The 23,197-nt window shown below is 45.8% G+C and overlaps 1 protein-coding gene and 1 non-coding gene across 2 annotated transcripts; one reads left to right on the forward strand and one right to left on the reverse strand.

The window, feature by feature from the left end:
* Positions 1–4,812: 4,812 nt before the first annotated feature.
* On the reverse strand, positions 4,813–4,968 carry LOC125605103. Its single transcript, XR_007336646.1, has one exon. It is a non-coding gene; the product is annotated as a 5.8S ribosomal RNA (ribosomal RNA).
* Positions 4,969–7,429: 2,461 nt separating this feature from the next.
* LOC106441939 lies at positions 7,430–8,212 on the forward strand. The gene is made up of 2 exons (XM_013883686.2): positions 7,430–8,005; positions 8,096–8,212. The coding sequence occupies exons 1-2, from the start codon at positions 7,430–7,432 to the stop codon at positions 8,210–8,212; spliced, it is 693 nt and encodes a 230-aa protein (XP_013739140.1).
* Positions 8,213–23,197: the final 14,985 nt, after the last annotated feature.

The raw sequence follows: 23,197 nt of genomic DNA on the forward strand, positions 1-23,197 counted from the left end.
ATGGAGCCCAACAAGGTCAGGATAAAGGAGCTCACATTACTTTTCTGTGCAGTGAATGGCGTGGTGGATATGGTTGAGTTGGATGAGGACGGCGAAGTGAACCCGCCAAACCTCGGAGCTGTCTTTGCCACGCACTTGGTGGAGTTGAAGAAGAAGCCTTTCAACAGCAGGGGTAAGAAGAAGGAGACAGTTGGGAGTCTTCTGACCCTGATTTTCCAGTACCTCGGCATCCGCGTCGACCCTCGCTCTGCCGACCGCGATCACCCCTTCCTCGACGAGCAGCACTTGGTGCACTCGCTATGGCTCGAGGAAGGGAAACTTTGGCGTTTCAGGATCCGCGGTGAGCATCGCCTTCTACCCCTACCGGACAGAAGGATCACTGATTTCGGGAACAGTGTGGAGCAGCTTCGATGCATGCCAGACAAGGCATTTCTCCGCAACCCCCAGAACATGTCACGCCGACCTCCCATCATTCGCCGTACCAGAGCTCAGGACGCACAAACACCGCCTCTCCCCGACTTCCCGAACATACCAGACATCCCCATGCACGACCAGGGAGACTTTCAGATGTTCGTGGTGGACGCTCTTCAGGCCATCTGGGCTAGAGTGTCTTGTCGGAGCAGGAGAGCTATAGGAGCGCAGGCACCAGCACCAGCACCAGCATGCTGGGACCCTTCCCCGGAGGACGATGAGGCGACTGACGAGGACACCGACTAGTCCTCATATCTCTATCTCTTATCCTCCTATTATGAACTTGTCTTTTTATTTTCTGAACTTGTAGGATTTATGTTTTTATAGTTATATCTTATGTTTGGGAATGTTTATTATTTCTTATGCTTGGTTGTCTAACAGAGCTGACATTAGGCAGGGACTTTGAGTTCGACTCCAAGCACAGTCAAAATATCTTTGCTTTGCCATCAATCGATATGGAGAGGATTACATCGATCTATTCTCGGCAAGTAACATCGATCGATATGGAGAGGATTACATCGATCGATGTGTAGTACAGATAGGTACTCCATTTTACTCTAACATTCTCAAACATCTAACTTGCTTTTAACCTATCCTTGGGCACTTTGCACCGAGACGGTGCAATTTAAGTCTGGGGGAGGTAGTTACTAACACCACTCTCTTGAGCTTTTGTCAAAAATCTTTTCAAAAATAATTTTATTGAGTCAAGAAGGGGATTAGGAACTAATGATTTCTACTTGAATGTCTAACCACTTTCTAACACCACTCTAGATTTACTGATTGCAGATAGTACTATAGATGCTAAAGTGGATCAACCAGTCAACTATACACACTTGCTAGCTTGTTAGAAAAAACCAAAGCTAACCTCCAACACTAACCTGACTTCACTGCTTGTCTTGGGATTTGGCATACATGAGATCGGATTCTTCAGACAAGTCTGGAAGGTAAAGCCTTGTGTAAAATTATATATCACATTCCTCTCTCTAATTTCGACCCTAGATTAGTTAGTAATTAATATTTCTATTCTAGATATAAAAAAAAAGATCTATTGTTTAATTAGGATGAGTCTGAACATGACTTGGTGGCTAAAACCATTAAGGCTTGATTCATAAAAGACTCCAATAAAAGAATTCGAAACGGGACTTGGAGGCGGCAATCTTCAAGGCTCGCTTTCACAAAGAATTCTTGGAAATAGGTCAAAAAGAAGTGAACATAGCTTGGTGGCAACCACCATTAAGTTTTGATTCATGGAAGCCTGTTCAATCTTGGTCACTGATCCTGCAATGGAAGCAGACTTTGACTCAAGAGAGAAATTAGAGAGAGAGAAATTAGGAACTAACTTTTACCTGCAGTTCCAGATACTTGTCTGAAATCCTTGCATCTTATGATCGATACTCCCAAGGGAAAGCTTACACTTTTTACATTGAGAAATTAGGTTGGTTGAGGAGATTGATAATAAGATTAGTTAAGATTGTTGGCTAGATGACTTTGGTTGCTAAGCTAGGATATTGCATAATGTATTTCTATAAGAAGGAACTTTTAGATGTGGAATGCAATATTATAAAGGTTATGATTTCCATGTTTCAAATATGTGTGAGTCCCTGATGTTCTCAACCCTCTTCCAGAGAGACTATCCGTTGGTTTGACTTGAGGACAAGTCAAATGATAAGTCTGGGGGAGTTGATATACCATGATTTTCACCCGTTTTTATAAATGGTATATAAAAGTTTTAAGATGTATTAATCATGTTTTAGAGTCTTTTCAAAGCAATTACAGGTTTATTCACCTGATGGAAGGAAATGATACTTTGGGATATTTTGGAATGCTTTTACGCAAGGAAAATCGATCGACGCTTGAAGAGCAACATCGGTCGATCATAATCACTTACCATCGATCGACAAACATACATGTGCATCGATCGATGCCTAGTCACACGAGTGCGATCGCGAATTAAAATATTTCATTTCCTAGAAGCTCTATTATTTGCAACTTAAGTCCCTAGCCGCCTGTTAGGCTATATGTACTAGGGTTTTATATCATTTTAAGCAGACACTTGCAAAAAGACCTAGTTTGGAGAAGGAGCATTTTGGCTACCATTAGAAGAGCTTAGGATTGGAGAGATAGATCTGAGACTGCAAAACAGAGAAGATCTTGAACTTCTTTATTTCTATTACTCTATCTATTTGCGTTCTATGTTTCATTTGAGTTTATTTCACGCCATCATGACTTTGTCTCTCATGAATATGTTTGAGTAAACCAACTGTTAGATTTAGGTTTCTCACCATGGTTGAAATTATGTACTGCTAATATGACTATTAAAAAGGTGTTTTGATTGTTCTTTTATTGCTTGTGAACTTAATGCTAAAATTGAGATTGATCACCTTCATTTTAGATCTTAGGATTAATTGAGTCCAACTAACCGTTTCCCCTCAATACCTGAACCCACTTGCGTGATCTAACTAACTCAGGCGCAACGACAGTTGGTCTGAGAAGGTTAGAGAACAAGTTAAACCCGTTCGCAAAGCTCGCTAGAATAACCATCGATCGACGCAACTATCGGTCTGTCGGTCGATCGTTACAAAGGTGTATCGGTTGATGTACATCAAGTCACATCGATCGACACTCTCTCGAGATTAAAATACGACAGTTGAAATCCGAGATCTAGTTGAAATAACCTATCCCGTTAAACCATTGTTTAGTTCAAAAACCATCAAACCCTTTAGTCTAAACTAAGTGCATACATTTCATACCCGAGATTTACCTGAATCTAGCTGCCTTTCCATTCTTGAAACCACTTCAACTCAATCTATCGTTTCACTATTGTTTTCGATTTATCATTTACTGCTTTTAAAACTATTAAAACCTTTTAGTCTATCTTCATTATTAATTATTTAAGTCTGTTGAGTAATCCTAGAGTCTCTGTGGATTTGATCCCTAAGTACTATATCTGCACCTCTTTTGATGAGAGTAACACTCTTTAGGGTAATTTGAGTGATAACATATACTCCCTCCTTAGGCGGTTTAGTCCTTCCTTTTCGCCCTGATTCGAGTCTATCGGAAATCTTCCATTTATCTCGATCTTCCCATTTTTCTTCGATTTTTCTTCGGAAAACTTCTATTTATCTTCAAACTTGACATTTATCTTCCAACTTGACATTTATCTTCTTTCTGCGAGTAAATAGTCAAACCGTCATCGTATCTTTGGGCTGGACTTCGTCTAAAGTCGCGAGTGGGCTTTTATCGCGTTTTAGGACTTTCCGAGCCGTTTTTGTGATTTAACCGTTTCACGATTTTAGACGAGATCGTTTCCTGATACGATGCCTTTTTTTATAAAATATCTCGAGCTAATCGTATAGTTTTGACAATGTACGATGTTCCGTATAATCGTTGCCGTTTTATACGATCATCTCGAATTCTTATGAGAAAAGAAGACTTTTTACGGTTTTTATCGTAAAGCTGGAATGGTAAGACGGATCGAGATGAAATGAGAGACGTTTCAATCTTGGTTCAGAGCACGATCGAATCGAAGGACGTATGCCTTGTGTCGAGAATGCATGGAGCGAGGCTCGGGACGGTCAGTTCGACGTGCGGCGAGGCGGACCAAGTTGGTTCAGCTCGCCGTACGGCGAACTGGTTTGAGACGACCAGCTCGCCGTACGGCGAACTGAACCGTCTGGTTCAGCTTGCCGCACAGCGAGCTGAACTTGTTGGTTCAGCTCGCCGTACAGCGAGCTGAACTTGTTGGTTCAGCTCGCCGTGCAGCGAGCTGAACTGGTTAGTTCAGTTCGCCGTGCGGCGAGCTGAAACCGAACCAGCTCGTGGTGTGCGGCGGATCGGATGTTACGGTTTTTTGCTAACTTGGCCAATCAGGCAATCGGGGATTGTTTCGTTTGTTTTTCCGATGATTTCCGAGATCACAATTTCTAAGTTTCGCGCGGATTTCCTTTTTTCAGAAAGTCCTTAGAATTCTATAAAACACTTTTTCGTGTTTTATAAAACGTATTCTTATTTTTGCGGGGACTTTTAGCCATTGATTCTGTCGTGACCAATTTTGACACCAACAGTTACTAAGGGAATCCTTGTTAGTTTCTTTTCCTCCGCTTATTGATATGCTTAAACTCAGCGGGTGATCCCGCCTGACCTGGGGTCGCGTTGAGGACTTTGGGTCATCAAGAGCTTTTGGACCGGAACGTCTGACTATATGACGAGAATTGAATTCACCACCGCATGTCAAGACGCTCCTAGCGTCCTTAGCTCGGATTTTGGCCATCCGCATGCGGTAACACACGGGAGATCAGCTTCCGTTCCATATCCTCGAGAGGATGGGGGGACGACGATTTGTGACACCCAGGCAGACGTGCCCTCAGCCAGAACGCTTGGGGCGCAACTTGCGTTCAAAGACTCGATGGTTCACGGGATTCTGCAATTCACACCAAGTATCGCATTTCGCTACGTTCTTCATCGATGCGAGAGACGAGATATCCGTTGCCGAGAGTCGTTTTAGACTTTATATTGCAGCACTGCTTCCATAAAAACACCGTCTCCGGGTTGGCGAAAGCAGGCTGTTTAGTTGCATTTTCCTTGACACTTTTCGTGCCGGGGTTTGGTGATATCCGGAAGCTATGCGTACGATCCGACCAAAACTGAAGTCTTGGGCATGGATTAACGTATAACCACGGAATCGGCAGGCACAGTAAGAAACCGGCCTACCGAGAGTGATGTTTCATCGTTCTCAGGTCGTTCTGTTTCCAGGGTACGACAATAATCCTTCCGCAGGTTCATCTACGGAAACCTTGTTACGACTTCTCCTTCCTCTAAATGATAAGGTTTAGTGGACTTCTCGCGACGTCGCAGACGGCGAACCACCCACGTCGCCGCGTGCGTCCCAGAACATCTAAGCGCATCAAAAACCTGTTATTGCCTCAAACTTCCTTGGCCTAAACGGCCATAGTCCCTCTAAGAAGCTGACCGTGAAGGGGTGCCTCCACGTAGCTAGTTAGCAGGCTGAGGTCTCGTTCGTTAATGGAATTAACCAGACAAATCGCTCCACCAACTAAGAACGGCCATGCACCACCACCAATAGAATCAAGAAAGAGCTCTCACTCCGTCAATCCTTACTATGTCTGGACCTGGTAAGTTTCCCCGTGTTGAGTCAAATTAAGCCGCAGGCTCCACTCCTGGTGGTGCCCTTCCGTCAATTCCTTTAAGTTTCAGCCTTGCGACCATACTCCCCCCGGAACCCAAAAACTTTAATTTCTCATAAGGTGCCAGCAGAGTCTTAAAAGCAACATCCGCTGATCCCTGGTCGGCATCGTTTATGGTTGAGACTAGGACTGTATCTGATCGTCTTCGAGCCCCCAACTTTCGTTCTTGATTAATGAAAACATCCTTGGTGTTATAAATCATGAGTGGACTGCTATTAACCAAGACAAGAAGAGAAGGCCCATCAGGCACCGACCAAGCCCAGCCGTGGCCGCGTCCGGAGGAGAGAGAGTCGGCCACTCTTTGGCCGACTATAGGATTAGGATGTTTTCCTTTTATCTTCATCTTTATCTTTAGTAGTTTTCCTGTTTCCTCTTTGATTAGGATTTGTACTCTTTCCTTTTATCCTTATCTTGTAACCCCTACATAAAAGGAACTTATATTCAGAAATAAGAGACACTATTTCCCCATTCTTTTACAACACTTTATCAGCACGATAGCCTCTAAAACCTTGAGACAAAATAGAAACCTAAAAGCATAAAACCGGCGACTCATCTTAAACCCTAGAGACGTTCTTCGTCCGTTCTAAAAACCTAGACGTCCTCAACTCTCGAACATCCTCAGCTCAGTACGAGTCCTCAGCTCACACCCGAGAAAGCACACGTCCGTCCGAGACACATCGCACCCGAGACAAGCTCGCGTCCGTCCTCAGCTCGCGTCCGTCCTCAGCTCGCGTCTGACCCCGTTCGCGACCCGATAGGAGACAGCAAGCGTTCATCCGTCTCAGCTCGAAGTTTTATCCGTTCTTTGGTTGTCCGGTTCTAAACCCCTACAAACAAAGGTATACCGTGATCTGAGAACCTAGATAGAACAAAACCCTAATCCATTATTATGGAAACTTTGTTCTTGATGAAACCCTAGAAACTACACAATTAAAATCTACAAATCTCATAACTAGTAACAAGATTGATTGTTTTGATTGTCTTGATCTGAATTTGAGAAACCCTAATGTTGGAATCGAAAACCCTAGATCTAAAAGCTAGAATCCGATTTTAGATTGTTCTTGCTTGATTGAATTTTGATAAATCTGAGGTTTAGGATGGTTAGATTGATTGAAATAATCTGATCTAGAATTTAAATCCTAAAGGCCTTGAAACCTTAATCTAAGATTGCTAGAGTTTATATCAAAACCCTAGTTCTATAAAAGTATTAACGGATTGATTAAGGTTGTTTACATGAATCTGAATATAAAATAGCATTAGTACTGTTTTAAAATATCGACCAGCATGTAGATCACACAAACTTAAGATTGTTTGCATTAGTAGACCTACATGGCCGTGTGGCCTTATGTTTGATAGCACCATGGTCGATTAGAATTGATTAATTTTCATGAATGCATAAGACTTGTTGTGGCCGAGCTTGTTGATTATCTTCGGCCACATGATCACATTGTGAACCTAAAATTTCGAATGATAATGTGATTCATATGTCGAAAATAGCAAACAGAGACTATGCAGCCCTTAATCTCTTTGGAGATAACTACTTGCAGTGGGAGCTAGATACAAAGATCAGCTTAAGGTCAAAGGGACTTGGTGATACTATCACCAAGGACAACAATGAGAATGATAAGAATAGATACAGGGCTATAAGTTTTATACGCCATCATCTCATTGAAGGTCTAAAAGATCAGTACATGACAATAGAAAATCCACTAGACCTTTGGAATGCTTTACAGCATAGATATGATCACCAGAAAATGGTGTTACTTCCAAAGGCTAGAGATGACTGGAAGAATCTCAGATTCTTAGATTTTAAGTCAGTGGATGAGTACAATTCATCCTTGTTTAAGACAGTCTCGAAGCTAAGGCTTTGTGGTGAAGAAGTAACTGAGGAAGAGTTACTTGAGAAGACATACACTACGTTCCATGCATCAAACATGATACTGCAACAGCAGTACAGAGTGAAAGGCTTCACCACATATACCGATCTAATCTCGTGCCTACTACTGGCCGAGGCAAACAATGAGCTCCTGATGAAGAACAGTGAAGCTAGACCTGTTGGAACAGCAGCATTGCCAGAAGCCCATGAGGTTGAAAAGAAAGATCCCAATGAGTGCAACTACGTCCAGAATGATAAGAGATCACACGGCAAAGGCCGAGGTGGATACAAGAGGTGTGGCCGTGACAACTACTCGAACGGCCGAGACAACTACTCGACCAGCTGGAAAGGAAACCACAATAACAGTGGTCGTGGTTCCAACTATGGGCGTGGCCGAGGCAGTTATGGCCGAGGTCGAGGCGGCATATCCAAACCGTCTTACTCGCCCAAATCTGTTTGTCACAGATGTGGGATGGACATCCATTGGGCCAAGAATTGTAGAATTCCTAAGCACTTATGTGAACTCTATCAAGAGAGTCTCAAGAACAAGAACCCGGAGGCTCACATGGTTCATGATTCTGGATATGATGCTGATGATGATTCCGACTTTTCTAATGATGACCTAATGGATTTTGAGACTTCTGATTGTCTAAAATACTAGATTTCGACATAATTTGTCTTATTGCTTTATGATTGCTTTGGTGTTTTTATTTTTATTGATTGGTGTTCTGACTTTTATAATAAGAAAGTTTTAAAGTTTTATAAGGTCTCTGAGATTAGAAATCTTATTACTTATAGAATGAAAGATGAAATGAGTATACTCGTGGTGGATAGTGGCACAAGTCACACAATACTTAGAGACAAAAGATACTTCATGAATCTCAAAATACAAAGTGCAAATGTACACACCATTGCAGGTGTAGCCAGCCTGATTGAAGGTCACGGCCAGGCTTATGTATTGATGCCTAAGGGCACTCATCTAGAGATCAAAACCGCCTTGTATTCCCCAAGCTCTAGAAGAAGCTTATTGAGTTTCAAAGACATAAGGTTGAATGGTTTCCATCTTGAAACATGGGAAGAAGGAAATTAAGAATTCCTTAACATAATTTCGATCACCAAAGGCAATAAGAAGATCCTAGAGACCATACCTGCAATGTCTACTGGTCAATACTATGCAAAGATCAGTATGATCGAGGCTAATGCCTGCGAAATTTTCACTCTATGGCATAACCGGCTTGGCCATCCCGGTACTAGTATAATGCGAAAGTTGATGATGAATTCACAAGGGCACACATTCAAAGGAGTTGTCCCATACAATCTCACATGTGCAGCATGTGCACAAGGGAAACTCATAACAAGGCCATCACCAGACAAAGTTAATAAAGAGATTATAAACTTTCTGGAAAGGACTCAAGGAGACATATGTGGACCAATACACCCACCTAGTGGGACGTTTAGATAGTTCATGGTCCTGATTCATGCATCAACCAGATGGTCGCATGTTTGTCTACTATCCACACGAAACTTGGCTTTTACACGCCTGCTTGCTCAGATAATAAGACTGGGAGCACACTTTCCAGATTTCCCTCTAAAGACTATACGTCTAGACAATGCTGGTGAGTTCACGTCCCAGGCGTTTAATGAATACTGTATGTCCATGGGCGTAAATGTAGAACACTCCGTGGCACATGTGCATACACAGAACGGCTTGGCCGAATCCTTCATTAAACGTATCCAACTGATAGCCAGACCATTACTAATGAAGTCTAGACTCCCGGTATCAGCGTGGGGACATGCGGTTTTACATGCAGCAGAACTGATTCGCATCAGGCCATCTAGTGAGCATAGATATTCACCATCCCAGTTACTTACGGGTCATGAGCCAGACATGTCCCACATCAAAAAATTTGGATGTGCCGTTTACGTTCCAATTGCTCCACCACAGAGAACCAAGATGGGACCATAGAGGAGGATGGTAATATATGTTGGATATGACTCCCCAACTATTATAAAGTATCTTGATCCAACAACCGGTGATTTGTTTAAGGCCAGATACTCAGACTCACGGTTTGATGAGTCCACATATCCGACCTTAGGGGGAGATAACAGCCGGTTGATTAAAGAAATAGAATGGTCTCGACCATCAATATCTTGGCAAGATCCTCGGACAAAAGAGTGTGATATGGAAGTCCAAAAGATTATACATCTTCAAAAGCTAGCTAATCAACTGCCAGATACATTTGCTGACCCAAATAGAGTGACAAAGTCATATATCCCGGCTTGTAATGCACCCATAAGAATAGATGTCCAGAAGGGACAATGTCAAGTGGCTACAGAGTCTAAACAACGTTTGAAACGTGGTAGACCAATTGGTTCCAAAGATAAATAGCCTCGGAAGTCCAAGAGAGGTGCTGGATCCGAGAGCATCAACGAAACCGTCCAGGATATTGATGGACCGGCTGAACCGACCAGAACGGTCGAGCCGAGTGGGCCGGCCACACAAATGATCCAGCCGTTCCGCATAGTGAGGTTCGGGATGCTGGACTTCATGGGACGCCAGGGCCGGACAATCAAGAGATCTCTATAAACTATATGATGTCTTGAACACAATGGAACAGAAAAGATATCGACGTCGATGATATATTTGCATACAAGGTAGCACTTGAGATCATGGATATAGATGAGGATCTAGAACCCACGTCCATACAAGAATGCATGCAGAGATCAGATTGGATCAAATGGAAAGAAGCTATAAACGTGGAGTTAGAATCATTGAGAAAGAGAGGCGTTTTTGGCCCTATAATCCGGACACCAAGTGATGTCAAACCAGTGGGATACAAATGGGTCTTTATGAGAAAGAGAAATGAGAAAGGAGAAGTAGTGAGATACAAAGCAGGGCTTGTAGCACAAGGATTCTCACAGAGACCATGAATAGATTATGAGGAGACATAGTCCCCTTGGTGGATGCAACTACATTGAGATACCTAATCAGTCTGGCCGTAAAAGAGAAAATTGATTTATGCCTAATGGATGTAGTGACTGCATATTTATATGGTCCACTGGATAATGAAATTCATATGAGAGTTCCAGAGGGTATTGAGCTCAAAGATAAGAAAGGTTCTCGAGAACAGCATTGTATTAAGCTGAATAAAGCCTTATATGGTTTGAAACAATCAGGTCGAATGTGGTACAACAGATTATCAGAGTACCTAGTGAAAGAGGGTTATAAGAACGATCCAATAAGTCCATGTATCTTTATAAAGAAATTCGACAGCAAGGGCTTTGTGATAATGTCGGTTTATGTGGACGACCTGAATATTATAGGAACCTCTGAGAGATTTCCCAAACAGTCGAATGTCTAAAGAAAGAATTCGAGATGAAAGACTTAGGGAAAACTAAGTTCTGTTTGGGACTCCAATTTGAGTATGTAGAGAAAGGAATCCTTGTGCATCAAAAGACTTATACAGAAAAGATACTCAAGCAGTTTAATATGGACCAGGCTCATCCCTTGTCGAGTCCTATGGTCGTGAGGTCCTTAGACCTAGAGAAGGATCCATTCGGACCTAAGAAGCTGGATGAGGAGACACTCGGGCCGGAAGTGCCTTACTTAAGTGCCATTGGAGCTTTAATGTATTTAGCTAGTCATACTAGACCGGACATCAGCTTTGCCGTGAGCTTACTGTCTAGATTCAGTTCATGTCCGACTCTTAGGCACTGGAACGGAATAAAACATCTGTTCAGATATCTGCAAGGAACAAAAGACCTCGGATTGTTCTATACCGGCCAGCCAGGAGAGAGTTTGCCCGGGTATGCAGACGCTTGGTACTTTTCTGACCCACATTATGCTAGATCTCAGATAGGCTATGAGTTTATGCACAATGGGTCTGCAGTATGTTGGCGGACCACGAAACAGACCTTAGTGGCCACATCATCTAATCATGCCGAGATCATAGCCATGTATGAAGCAAGCCGAGAGCTTGTTTAGTTGAGGAACATGACCGGCCACATCCTGAAAGAGAGTGGTCTGGCCGGGGGAAAAGAAAAAGAAGAGCCAACGATCATCTATGAGGACAATGCAGCTTGCATAGCTCAGCTCAAAGATGGATACATCAAGGGAGATAGAACAAAGCACATCCTGCCCAAGTTCTTCTTCACCCACGACCTGCAGAAGGCAAAGGAAGTTCAAGAGGTTCAAGTTCGGTCCAGTGACAACTCAGCCGACCTCTTCACCAAGTCTCTGCCAACCTCAACATTCAAGAAGCTGGTTCATCAGATAGGAATGTGCCAGTTGAAGGATCTTCAGTGATGCCTTCATCAGGGGGAGTGTCGTGCGTTGTACTCTTTTTCCTGTCTACGGTTTCCATATTTCCCACCTTGGGTTTTTGGTTTTCCTAGAGACGTTTTAATGAGGCAACCTCGTGCATGATACAAACCCATATGGTTATAGCATCCAAGGGGGAGTGTTATAAATTATGAGTGGATTGCTATTAACCAAGACAAGAATAGAACGCCCATCAGGCCACGACAAGGCCCAGCCGCGGCCGCGTCCGGAGGAGAGAGAGTCGGCCACTCTTTTATTCAGAAATAAGATACATGATTTCCCCATTCTTTTACAACACTTGGCAAATGCTTTCGCAGTTGTTCGTATTTCATAAATCCATGAATTTCACCTCTGACTATGAAATACGAATGCCCCTGACTGTCCCTGTTAATCATTACTCCGATCCCGAAGGCCAACAAAATAGGATCGAAATCCTAGGATGTTATCCCATGCTAATGTATACATAGCGTAGGCTTGCTTTGAGCACTCTAATTTCTTCAAAGTAACAGCCCTGGAGGCACAACCCGGCCAGTTAAGGCCAGGAACATATCGCCGACAGAAGAGACAAGCCGATCGGTGCTCACCGAAGGCAGACCGGGCGACCCATCCCAAGGTTCAACTACGAGCTTTTTAACTGCAACAACTTAAATATACACTTCTGGCACCAGACTTGCCCTCCAATGGATCCTCGTTATGGGATTTAGATTGTACTCATTCCAATTACCAGACTCAAATAGCCCGGTATTGTTGTTTATTGTCACTACCTCCCCATGTCAGGATTGGGTAATTTGCGCGCCTGCTGCCTTCCTTGGATGTGGTAGCCGTTTCTCAGGCTCCCTCTCCGGAATCGAACCCTAATTCTCCGTCACCCGTTACCACCATGGTAGGCCACTATCCTACCATCGAAAGTTGATAGGGCAGAAATTTGAATGATGCGTCGCCAGCACTAAGGCCATGCGATCCGTCGAGTTATCATGAATCATCAGAACAACGGGCAGAGCCCCCGTCGACCTTTTATCTAATAAATGCATCCCTTCCAGAAGTCGGGGTTTGTTGCACGTATTAGCTCTAGAATTACTATGGTTATCCGAGTAGTAGTTACCATCAAACAAACTATAACTAATTTAATGAGCCATTCGCAGTTTCACAGTTTGAATTCGTTCATACTTACACATGGATGGCTTAATCTTTGAGACAAGCATATGACTACTGGCAGGATCAACCAGGTAGCATTCATAAATCAGGGCAAGACCACGTCATATTCCCGCAAACACAGGGAAAGTGGGAACAGACGCAGACTTGACCGTCATCTTTTGTCTGGAGACAAACATGCTTAGCGGGACAGAATTTCTTCGAGTCACCGCCATAATATTTCCACAACCGAGATCTCAGCAAACAGCTTATTCACCTTGGCGAACAATGCATAAATTATGCAAAGACGCAAGGATCACAAGTGCCGGCTTATGTGTTCACGACTTCCCCACTGAAGGAGATGCCGCAAACAACATTTTAAGCAAAGCTTAACAATTCCTTCCAGATAGGTACGCAACACAGGCCCCGGATCAGTTCAACAAGCATAAAACTATGCTCATGAAGAAACTGAGGAGGATAGTTGGTCTGCAGTTGGGTGCGCGAGCACAGAGCCTACAAACACTAACTATCAAATCACCACTCATACGCCGAATGTTCATTTGCCCCGCTAACATCAATCTTTCCAACCACTCCTGAGATGTAATCAAAAGAGCAACTGGAAGACGGATGAAACCAGGCCAAGACCACACAAGCGCAAAAATTTGAAGTTAGGGGCAAAACGGTCCGACGGAAAATTCGCCGGAAAAGTTCCAGAAAATTCACCGGAGACAATCCTGCCTTCGACCTCAACCCAGCCATCGATAGTGTTGGACCGAGCAGTCCAACACTACAAACCCCTTCGGGTACTGAGGGTAGGCTCAGAAGAGTGCCTACCCCTTATATAGACAAAACATTTTTTTCAGTCTGTCACCAGTAGACATTGGTTGTGTCCGTCAGAACACACAGGACGTCCGTGGGTGTCCGTCAGGACACACAGGACGTCCGTGTGTGTCTGTCAGCACACACAGGACGTCCGTGGCTGTCTGTGTGTGTCCGTGTGTGTCCGTCAGCACACACAGGACGTCAGTGGCTGTCCACCAGTACACATATCTGCACGTTGGTCCTTGGAGTCAGCACGCTGACCCTTCCCGTGGACTGTTCGGGTGATTTTGGCCCATGTGGGATGTCTGTTCAGTACACACATGACGTCCGTGGGTGTCCGCCAGCACACACAGGACATCCGTGGCTGTCTGTCTTTGCAGGACGTACGTGTGTCCGTGTGTGTCCGTGTGTGTCTGTCAGCACACACAGGACGTCCGTGGTTGTCCATTAGTACACATATCAACACGTTGGTCCTTAGACTCAGCACACTGGCCCTTCCCGTGGACTGTTCGGGTGATTTTGGCCCATGTGGGCTGTCTGTTTAGTACACACAGGACGTCCGTGGGTGTCCGTCAGCACACACAGGACGTCCATGGGTGTCCGTCAGCACACAGATGACGTCTGTGGCTGTCCGTGGCTGTCTGTGTGTGTCCGTCAGCACACACAAGACGTCCGTGGCTGTCCATCAGTACACATATCAGCATGTTGGTCCTTGGACTCAGCACGCTGACCCTTCCCGTGGACTGTTCGGGTGATTTTGGCCCACGTGGGCTGTATGTTCAGTACACACAGGATGACCGTGGGTGTCCGTCAGCACACATAGGACGTCCGTGTGTGTCCGTCAGCACACACAGGACGTCTGTGGCTGTCCGCCTGTGTTCGTGTGTATCCGTCAGCACAAACAAGATGTCCGTGGCTGTCCATCAGTACACATATCAGCACGCTGGTTGTTGGACTCAGCACGCTGACCCTTCCTGTGGACTATTCGGGTGATTTTGGCCCACGTGGACTGTCTGTTCAGTACACACAGGACGTCCGTGGGTGTCCGCCAGCACACAGAGGACGTCCGTGGCTGTCCGTGTGTGTCTGTGTGTCTCCGTCTGTGTCCGTCAGCACACACAGGACGTCCGTGGCTGTCCATCATACACATATCAGCATGTTGGTCCTTGGACTCAGCACGCTGGCCTTTCCCGTGGACTGTTCGGGTGATTTTGGCCCATGTGGGCTGTCTGTTCAGTACACACAGGACATCTGTGGGTGTCCGTCAGCACACACAGGACATCCGTGGGTGTCCGTCAGCATACACAGGACGTCTGTGGCTGTCTGTGTGTGTCCGTGTGTCTTCTTGTGTGTCCGTCAGCACACACAGGACGTCCGTGGCTGTCCATCAGTACACATATCAGCACGTTGGTCCTTGGACTCAGCACGCTGACCCTTCCCATGGACTGTTTGGATGATTTTGGCCCACGTGGGCTGTCTGTTCTGTACACACCGGACGCCCGTGGGTGTCCGTCAGCACACACAGGACGTCCATCGCTGTCCGTGTGTGTTCGTGTGTGTCCGTCAGCACACACAGAACGTCCGTGGCTGTCCATCAGTACACATATCAGCACGTTGTGAAGAACCCTAAGGAACGAACACTCAACCGGTTCTGATGATATGAACTCGATCTGAAGAGATAGAGAACTGATGGATTGTTTAGTGACACAAAGGGATGCGGAAAGCCCAATGATACTACTAGAACTCTCAATGGCCGCTTGATTTGACACACAAGTCCGGCTCAAAGAAAGGGAAATCACTTGGATATAACCTCACCAAGGGAACAAGAATGTTCTAATCAAAAAACAAAGAAAGAACACTCAAAAATGAATAAGGAAAATCGATTATTTCATCTCAAAGAGGTGTTCACATACTTATACAACTTGTAGTCAAAGATAATAAGTAGAATGTGTGAAAAAGAGACATAGAAAATAGATAGAAGACAAGATCTAGTCAAAGCACAGAAAATAATGTTGACTGGTCGATTTGAACTCTTCGGCTACTCTTGTCCAGATTCGATGTAACTGATAGCACGTCCCGCGGTGAGAAGAAGTACACGGCCGGTTCGTTCTTCATGTACGGACGGATGACTTTCATGAACTGTTCCGGGCCAAAAGATGGCTAAGTCTTCGGACAGCCTCAAGAGTCTTGCCTTAGAGAGATTTGGCTGATCAAAGTTCATGAACTGATCGAAGTGTCGGATCAGTTCATCAGAACGATCGCCGGTTCGGCCAAGACGGCTTAAGAGCGAGAGACCATGGTCGGATTTGGATTCCACTCGAACAACTTCACTTCTGGCTTGACCAAAGGACTTAGCATGTCGAACAGGACGGGAGAGGCGAACTTCAGTACGGTTGATTTGGCCATCTGGTCGTGGGTTATGCTGAAGCTCCAAACCGGACGAGTGCGGGTCAAGACGATACACGGCCCGAGCGGTATGTTCGGCCCGATCGATGGACTGAACCTCAGTTGCGTTGTTCCGGACGTTCTGATCCTCGTTCTGATCTGATTCCATGGACTGATCCTCGGACTGGGGCACATCACGTTGGTTGTTGGACTCAGCACGCTGACCCTTCCCGTGGACTGTTTGGGTGATTTTGGCCCACGTGGGCTGTCTCCTCAGTACACACAGGACGTCCGTGGGTGTCCACCAGCACACATAGGACGTCTGTGGCTGTCCGTGTGTGTCCGTTTGTGTCTGTCATCACACAGAGGACGTCCGTGGCTGTCCATTAGTACACATATCAGCACGTTGGTCCTTGGACTCAGCAAGCTGACCCTTCCTGTGAATTGTTCGGGTGATTTTGGCCCACGTGGACTGTCTGTTCAGTACACACAGGACGTTCGTGGGTGTTGGCCAGCACACAAAGGACGTCCGTGGATGTCCGTGTGTGTCAGTGTGTGTCCGTCAGCACACATAGGACGTCCGTGGCTGTCCATCAGTACACATATCAGCATGTTGGTCCTTGGACTCAGCACGCTGGCCCTTCCCGTGGACTCAGCACGCGGGCCCTTCCCGTGGACTATTTGGGTGATTTTTGGCCCACGTGGGCTATCTGTTCAGTACAGACAGGACGTCCGTGGGTGTCCGCCAGCACACATAGAGGACGTCCATGGCTGTCCGTGGCTGTCCGTCAGCACACACAGGACGTCCGTGGCTGTTCGTGTGTGTGTCTGTGTGTGTCCGTCAGCACACACATGACGTCCGTGGGTGTCCGTCAGCACACCCAGGACGTCCGTGTGTGTCCGTCAGCACACACATGACGTCTGTGGCTGTCCGTATGTGTCCGTCAGCACACAAAGGACGTCTGTGGCTGTCCATCAGTACACATATCAGCACGTTGGTCCTTGGACTCAGCACGCTGACCCTTCCCGTGGACTGTTCGGGTGATTTTGGCCCACGTGGGCTGTCTGTTCAGTACACACAAGACGTGCGTGGGTGTCTGCCAGCAAATACAGGACGTTCGTGGCTGTCCGCGTGTGTCCGTGTGTGTCCGTCTGTGTCTGTCAGCACACACAGGACCTCCGTGGCTGTCCATCAGTACATATATCAGCACATTGGTCCTTGGACTCAGCATGCTGGCCCTTCCCGTGGACTGTTTGGGTGATTTTGTCCCACGTGGGCTGTCTGTTCAGTACACACAGGACGTCCGTGGGTGTCCGCCAGCACACATAGGACATCTGTTACGGTATGTGGCTATCTGTCAGCACACACAGGACGTCCGTGGCTGTCTGTGTGTGTCCATGTGTGTCCGTCAGCACACACAGGACGTCCGTGGCTGTCCGTGTGTGTCCGTGTGTGTCCGTCAGCACACACATGACGTCCGTGGCTGTCCATCAGTACACATATCAGCATGTTGGTCCTTGGAGTCAGCACGCTGACCCTTCCCGTGGACTGTTCGGGTGATTTTGGCCCACGTGGGATGTCTGTTCAGTACACACATGACGTCCGTGGGTGTCCGCCAGCACACACAGGACGTCTGTGGCTGTCCGTGTGTGTCCGTCTGTGTCGGCCAGCACACAAAGGACGTCCGTGGCTGTCCGTGTGTGTCAGTGTGTGTCCGTTTGTGTCCGTCAGCACACATAGGACGTCCGTGGCTGTCCATCAGTAGACATATCAGCATGTTGTTCCTTGGACTCAGCACGCTGGCCTTTCCCGTGGACTCAGCACGCTGGCCCTTCCCGTGGACTAATTGGGTGATTTTTGGCCCACGTGGGCTATCTGTTCAGTACACACAGGACGTCCGTGGGTGTCCGCCAGCACACACAGAGGATGTCCGTGGCTGTCCGTGGTTGTCCATCAGCACACACAGGACGTCCGTGGCTGTCCGTGTGTGTGTCTGTGTGTGTCCGTCAGCACACACATGACGTCCGTGGGTGTCCGTCAGCACACACAGGACGTCCGTGTGTGTCCATCAGCACACACATTGATAGAACCAAAATAAGGATCACTCTTTCGGTAAGGTTGATATGAACTCAGATCCGAGAGGATTGAGAACTGATGGATCGAGGGGTGACACTAAGGGTTGCGGATTAGCCCAAAGATACTACCAGAGATTCGAAGGTTGCCGGATGTGACGCACCGGTCCAACACAACGAAGTGGTTCGCTTGGAGATGACCTCACCAAGAGAAGTATGAATATTCTAAGCAAAGAACAATGAGAGAAGACTCAAAATAAGCAAAGGAAAATCGATGTAATTTTATTAAGGGGGATCATCACATACTTATAAGGTTTGTGAGTCAAAGAAACATAAAGACTTTTGTGGGAAAAGACAACATAGAAAATAGAAATGAATGAAAACAAGACATAGAAACTAGAAATGAAGACTTTGACTAAAGACTGGTCAAGGTGCGGATTCTTGTGTTGACTGGTCCAGATTCACAAAGGCGTCCAGGTTCATCCTCTGGTGATCAGGTTGTTCGCGGTAAGGAGCAGGACGGACGTAAGGCTGCCCGCATGATTGATCGTCGATGATCCATGAACGGATGAAGAGATAGCTCGACCCAAATCTTCAGAGAGCTTAAGTATCCTTCCTTTGGAGTAGTTGGAAGCATCGTTCATCATGAAATCATCAAAGTGGTTGGAAAGGTCGTGATCAGCCTGATCCGGGCGTGCGGTACGTCCCAAACGGGCCAGGAAAGACAGGCTAAGTCCGGAATCTGATTCTTCTCGATGATCATGGGTTTTGGCTTGACTGTTGGCTCTAGAATGGCGAATGGGTCGGGGAAGAACGCCTGTGGTTTGGCTGATTTGGTCATCAGGTCGTGGATCCATCCTTAGGTCACGTCCGGGTGCACGCGGGTCGATCCGGTACACGGCTCTGTCCGTTGATCTGGAACGGCTGAATGGCTGAACCTCAGTTGGACTGATCTGATCGTCCTGGTCACCATGCTGAGTCTGCTCCACGTCCTGGTCCAGGTCCTGGGTTCTATCATTCCCTCCCTCTTCAAAAGGATTTGACCACAAATCCGGATCATCTGCGCAAAAAGGAGATAAATCAGAAACATTAAAACTTGAAGAGATATCATACTTACCCTGAAGATCAAGCTGGTAAGCATTGTCATGGACTTTCCTGAGAATCTGGAATGGACCATCGACCCGGGGCATGAGTTTGGACTTCCTTTGTTTCGGGAATTGTTCCTTCCTCATGTGGACCCAAACAAGATCACCTTCCTGGAAGATCACTTCTTTCCTTTTCTTGTCTGCAAGTCGTTTGTAGCCCTCGGTCTTGGCTTCAATGTTGGCACGGACCTGTTCATGCAGCTTCTTGATCGTGTCCACCTTCCTCTTGCCATCTGTACTAACTCGTTCACTCAAAGGCAAAGGTAAAAGATCAAGTGGAGACAAGGGATTAAATCCATAAACAACCTCAAAAGGAGAAAACTTAGTAGCTGAATGCAAAGCATGGTTATAAGCAAATTCAACATGAGGCAAACATTCTTCCCAAGTCCTAAGATTCTTTTTAACCAAAGATCTAAGCAAAGCAGACAAGGTTCGGTTAACTACTTCAGTTTGCCCATCGGTTTGCGGATGACAAGTAGTAGAGAACATCAATCTAGTACCTAGCTTAGACCACAAGGTCTTCCAAAAATAGCTAAGGAACTTAGCATCACGATCAGAGACAATGGTCTTAGGCATTCCATGCAATCTAACAACTTCCTTAAAGAATAAATCTGCAACTTGCACAGCATCATCAGTTTTGTGACAAGGAATGAAATGAGCCATTTTCGAGAACCTATCAACAACCACAAAGATAGAATCTCGTCCAGCTTTAGACCTAGGCAATCCAAGCACAAAATCCATAGAAATGTCTACCCAAGGATGAGAGGGAATGGGTAGAGCTGAGTACAAACCGTGGTGTGATGCTTTAGGCTTAGACTTCTTGCACACCACACATCGGCTACAGATCCTCACAACATCTTTCATCATACTCGGCCAGTAGAAATGGTCATGAACCGCCTTGTAGGTTTTCTTGACTCCAAAGTGTCCCATAAGCCCACCTCCATGAGCTTCCCTGAGAAACAACTCCCTCAAAGAACACTGGGGCACACACAAATGGTTATCAAAGAACAAGAAACCAGAATTTTGAAAGTATTTGCCATAAGCAACTTTTGAGCATTTTCGAAAAATCTCTTTAAAGTCCTGATCAGAAGCATAAAGTTCCTTGATAAATTCAAAGCCAAGCAATTTAGTTTCAAGGGCTGAGAGAAGAGTGTACCTTCGAGACAATGCATCGGCCACAACATTCTCCTTACCTTGTTTGTACTTGATCACATAAGGGAATGTCTCAATGAACTCCATCCAACGAGCATGCCTCTTGTTGAGCTTCTGCTGACCCTTAAGGTGTCTTAGAGACTGATGATCAGTGTGGATGATGAACTCCTTAGGCCAAAGATAGTGCTGCCACGTTTGAAGGGCCCTCACCAAGGCATAGAGTTCTTGGTCGTATGTGGGGTAGTTGAGCATGGCTCCTCCAAGCTTCTCACTGAAATAAGCCACTGGTTTTCCTCCTGCATCAACACAGCACCAATACCAACACCAGAAGCATCACATTCGATTTCAAAAGCTTTAGAAAAATCTGGAAGTACAAGTAAAGGGGTGTGAGTCAACTTCCCTTTAAGGATTTCGAATGCTTCTTCCTGAGCTGGTCCCCATTTGAACCCCACGTTCTTCTTGATTACTTCAGTAAGAGGAGCGGCCAAGGTACTGAAGTTTTGAACAAATCGCCTATAGAAGCCGGCAAGGCCATGGAAGCTTCTTACTTCACCAATGGTGGTCGGAATCGGCCAGTCCCGGATTGCTTGGACCTTCTGCTCGTCCACTCTCAAGCCATCTGCACCTACAACAAAACCTAGAAAGACCACATGATCTGTGCCAAAAGAACACTTTCCAAGGTTAGCAAACAAACGTTCCTTTCTAAGGACTTCAAGAACGGATTTCAAATGCTGTTTGTGCTCATCAAGGCTTTTGCTGTAAATAAGAATGTCATCAAAGTAAACCACAACAAAATGACCAATAAAAGACCTCAAGACATGATTCATTAGGCGCATGAAAGTACTAGGTGCATTAGTGAGACCAAAGGGCATGACAAGCCACTCATACAAACCTAGTTTTGTTTTAAAGGCCGTTTTCCATTCATCACCTTCTTTCATCCTAATCTGATGATAGCCACTTCTCAAATCTATCTTAGAAAAGTACTTAGAACCATGGAGTTCATCAAGCATATCATCAAGACGAGGGATAGGATGTCGATACTTTACCGTGATGTTGTTTATGGCCCGGCAGTCCACACACATCCTCCAGGAGCCATCCTTCTTTGGTACAAGTAGAACAGGCACGGCACAGGGACTGAGACTCTCTCTGATGTATCCCTTCTCAAGCAAGTCGTTGATCTGTTTCTCCAGCTCCTTGGTCTCGACCGGATTGGTGCGGTACGCTGGTCGGTTCGGTAGAGAGGCGCCCGGAACGAGATCGATCTGATGCTCAATGCCTCTCACCGGTGGCAATCCTTTGGGATTTTCTTCTGGAAACACATCAGAATAATCCTGCAAGATACCTAAAAACTCACTCGGAATCTCCGGTGCAAGGTCAGAAGAAGATGAGGCCAAGAGAGACTCTTTATAAATCAGTAAGAGAAATGGCTTTTGAGAGCAAAGAGACTTTCTTACCTGACTTTCTTTGACAAAGAAATTGGAGTTCCTGGTACTGGTCTCAGGTTTATCAGCTTTAGAGTCTTGGTCTCGGTTCTTCTTAAGTTGGACTTGGTCTTGATGGACTTCCGAAGGCGACAAAGGCACCAAGGTGATCTTCTTTCCCTTATGATCAAATGAATGCCGGTTTGTGAAACCATCATGCACTGCCTTCTTGTCAAATTGCCAAGGCCGGCCCAAGAGAACATGGCAAGCATCCATGGGAAGCACATTGCACACAACCTCGTCCTCATATCGGCCAATGGAAAGTGGAACCGTGACTTGCTCCTTCACATACTGTTCTCCGGCCTCATTGAGCCACTCCAACCTGAAAGGACGAGAAAGAGGCCGAGTAACAAGCCCAAGTTTCTTTACAAGGGTGTCACTAGCCACATTAGTGCAACTACCTCCATCAATGATTAAAGAACAAACTTTATCAGAAATGAGACATCTAGAGTGAAAGAGATTCTCCCTTTGTTCTTTGTCATTGGATTTTGGTTGGACACTCAAGGCACGCCTAGTAACCAGTAGTGAACCATGGCTCGGCTCTTCAAGAACATCCTCATCATAGATCGGATAAGAACTCTCCACAAAGGTCGAGCAAAACTCATTGATCACTCCATCGACCTCCTCATCAAAGATGGGATCAGTGGTGTCGTCCAAGACTCTCCTAGTAACAAGAAGGGGACCATGAACCGGGAAGTCAAGTGCTTCTTCCTCATTATCATCATCATACACTGGTCCGAGATCCTCCTTGTCTTCTTCAGATTCGACTTCTCCATTCTCCAAGAGCACCATCACCTTTTGGTTTGGACATCGGTTGGCATAGTGGCCAAGGCCATGACACCTAAAGCATTGGATGTCTCTGGTTCGTTTGGTAGCCTCTTCTTTCTTTTCTCTATCAACACGAGCAGGGACATTAGTCTTAAAAGCTGTATTTGTTGTGGAAGAAGACTTACCCTTGTCTTGATAGTTTGGCTTGGAAGCAAAGGTCGGTTTAGAAGCAAAGGTCGGTTTAGTGAGACCCTTTCTCTTGACTTGTTGCTCGATCAGCACGGCCTTGTGTAGCATCTGCTCCATGCTGTCATAGTCCTCCAGCTCCATGCGGTCTTGTATGTCCCGATTGAGCCCGGTAAGAAATC

This window comes from Brassica napus, unplaced genomic scaffold (assembly GCF_020379485.1).
Source record: "Brassica napus cultivar Da-Ae unplaced genomic scaffold, Da-Ae ScsIHWf_701;HRSCAF=1018, whole genome shotgun sequence".
In the NCBI taxonomy this organism is placed as follows: domain Eukaryota; kingdom Viridiplantae; phylum Streptophyta; class Magnoliopsida; order Brassicales; family Brassicaceae; genus Brassica; species Brassica napus.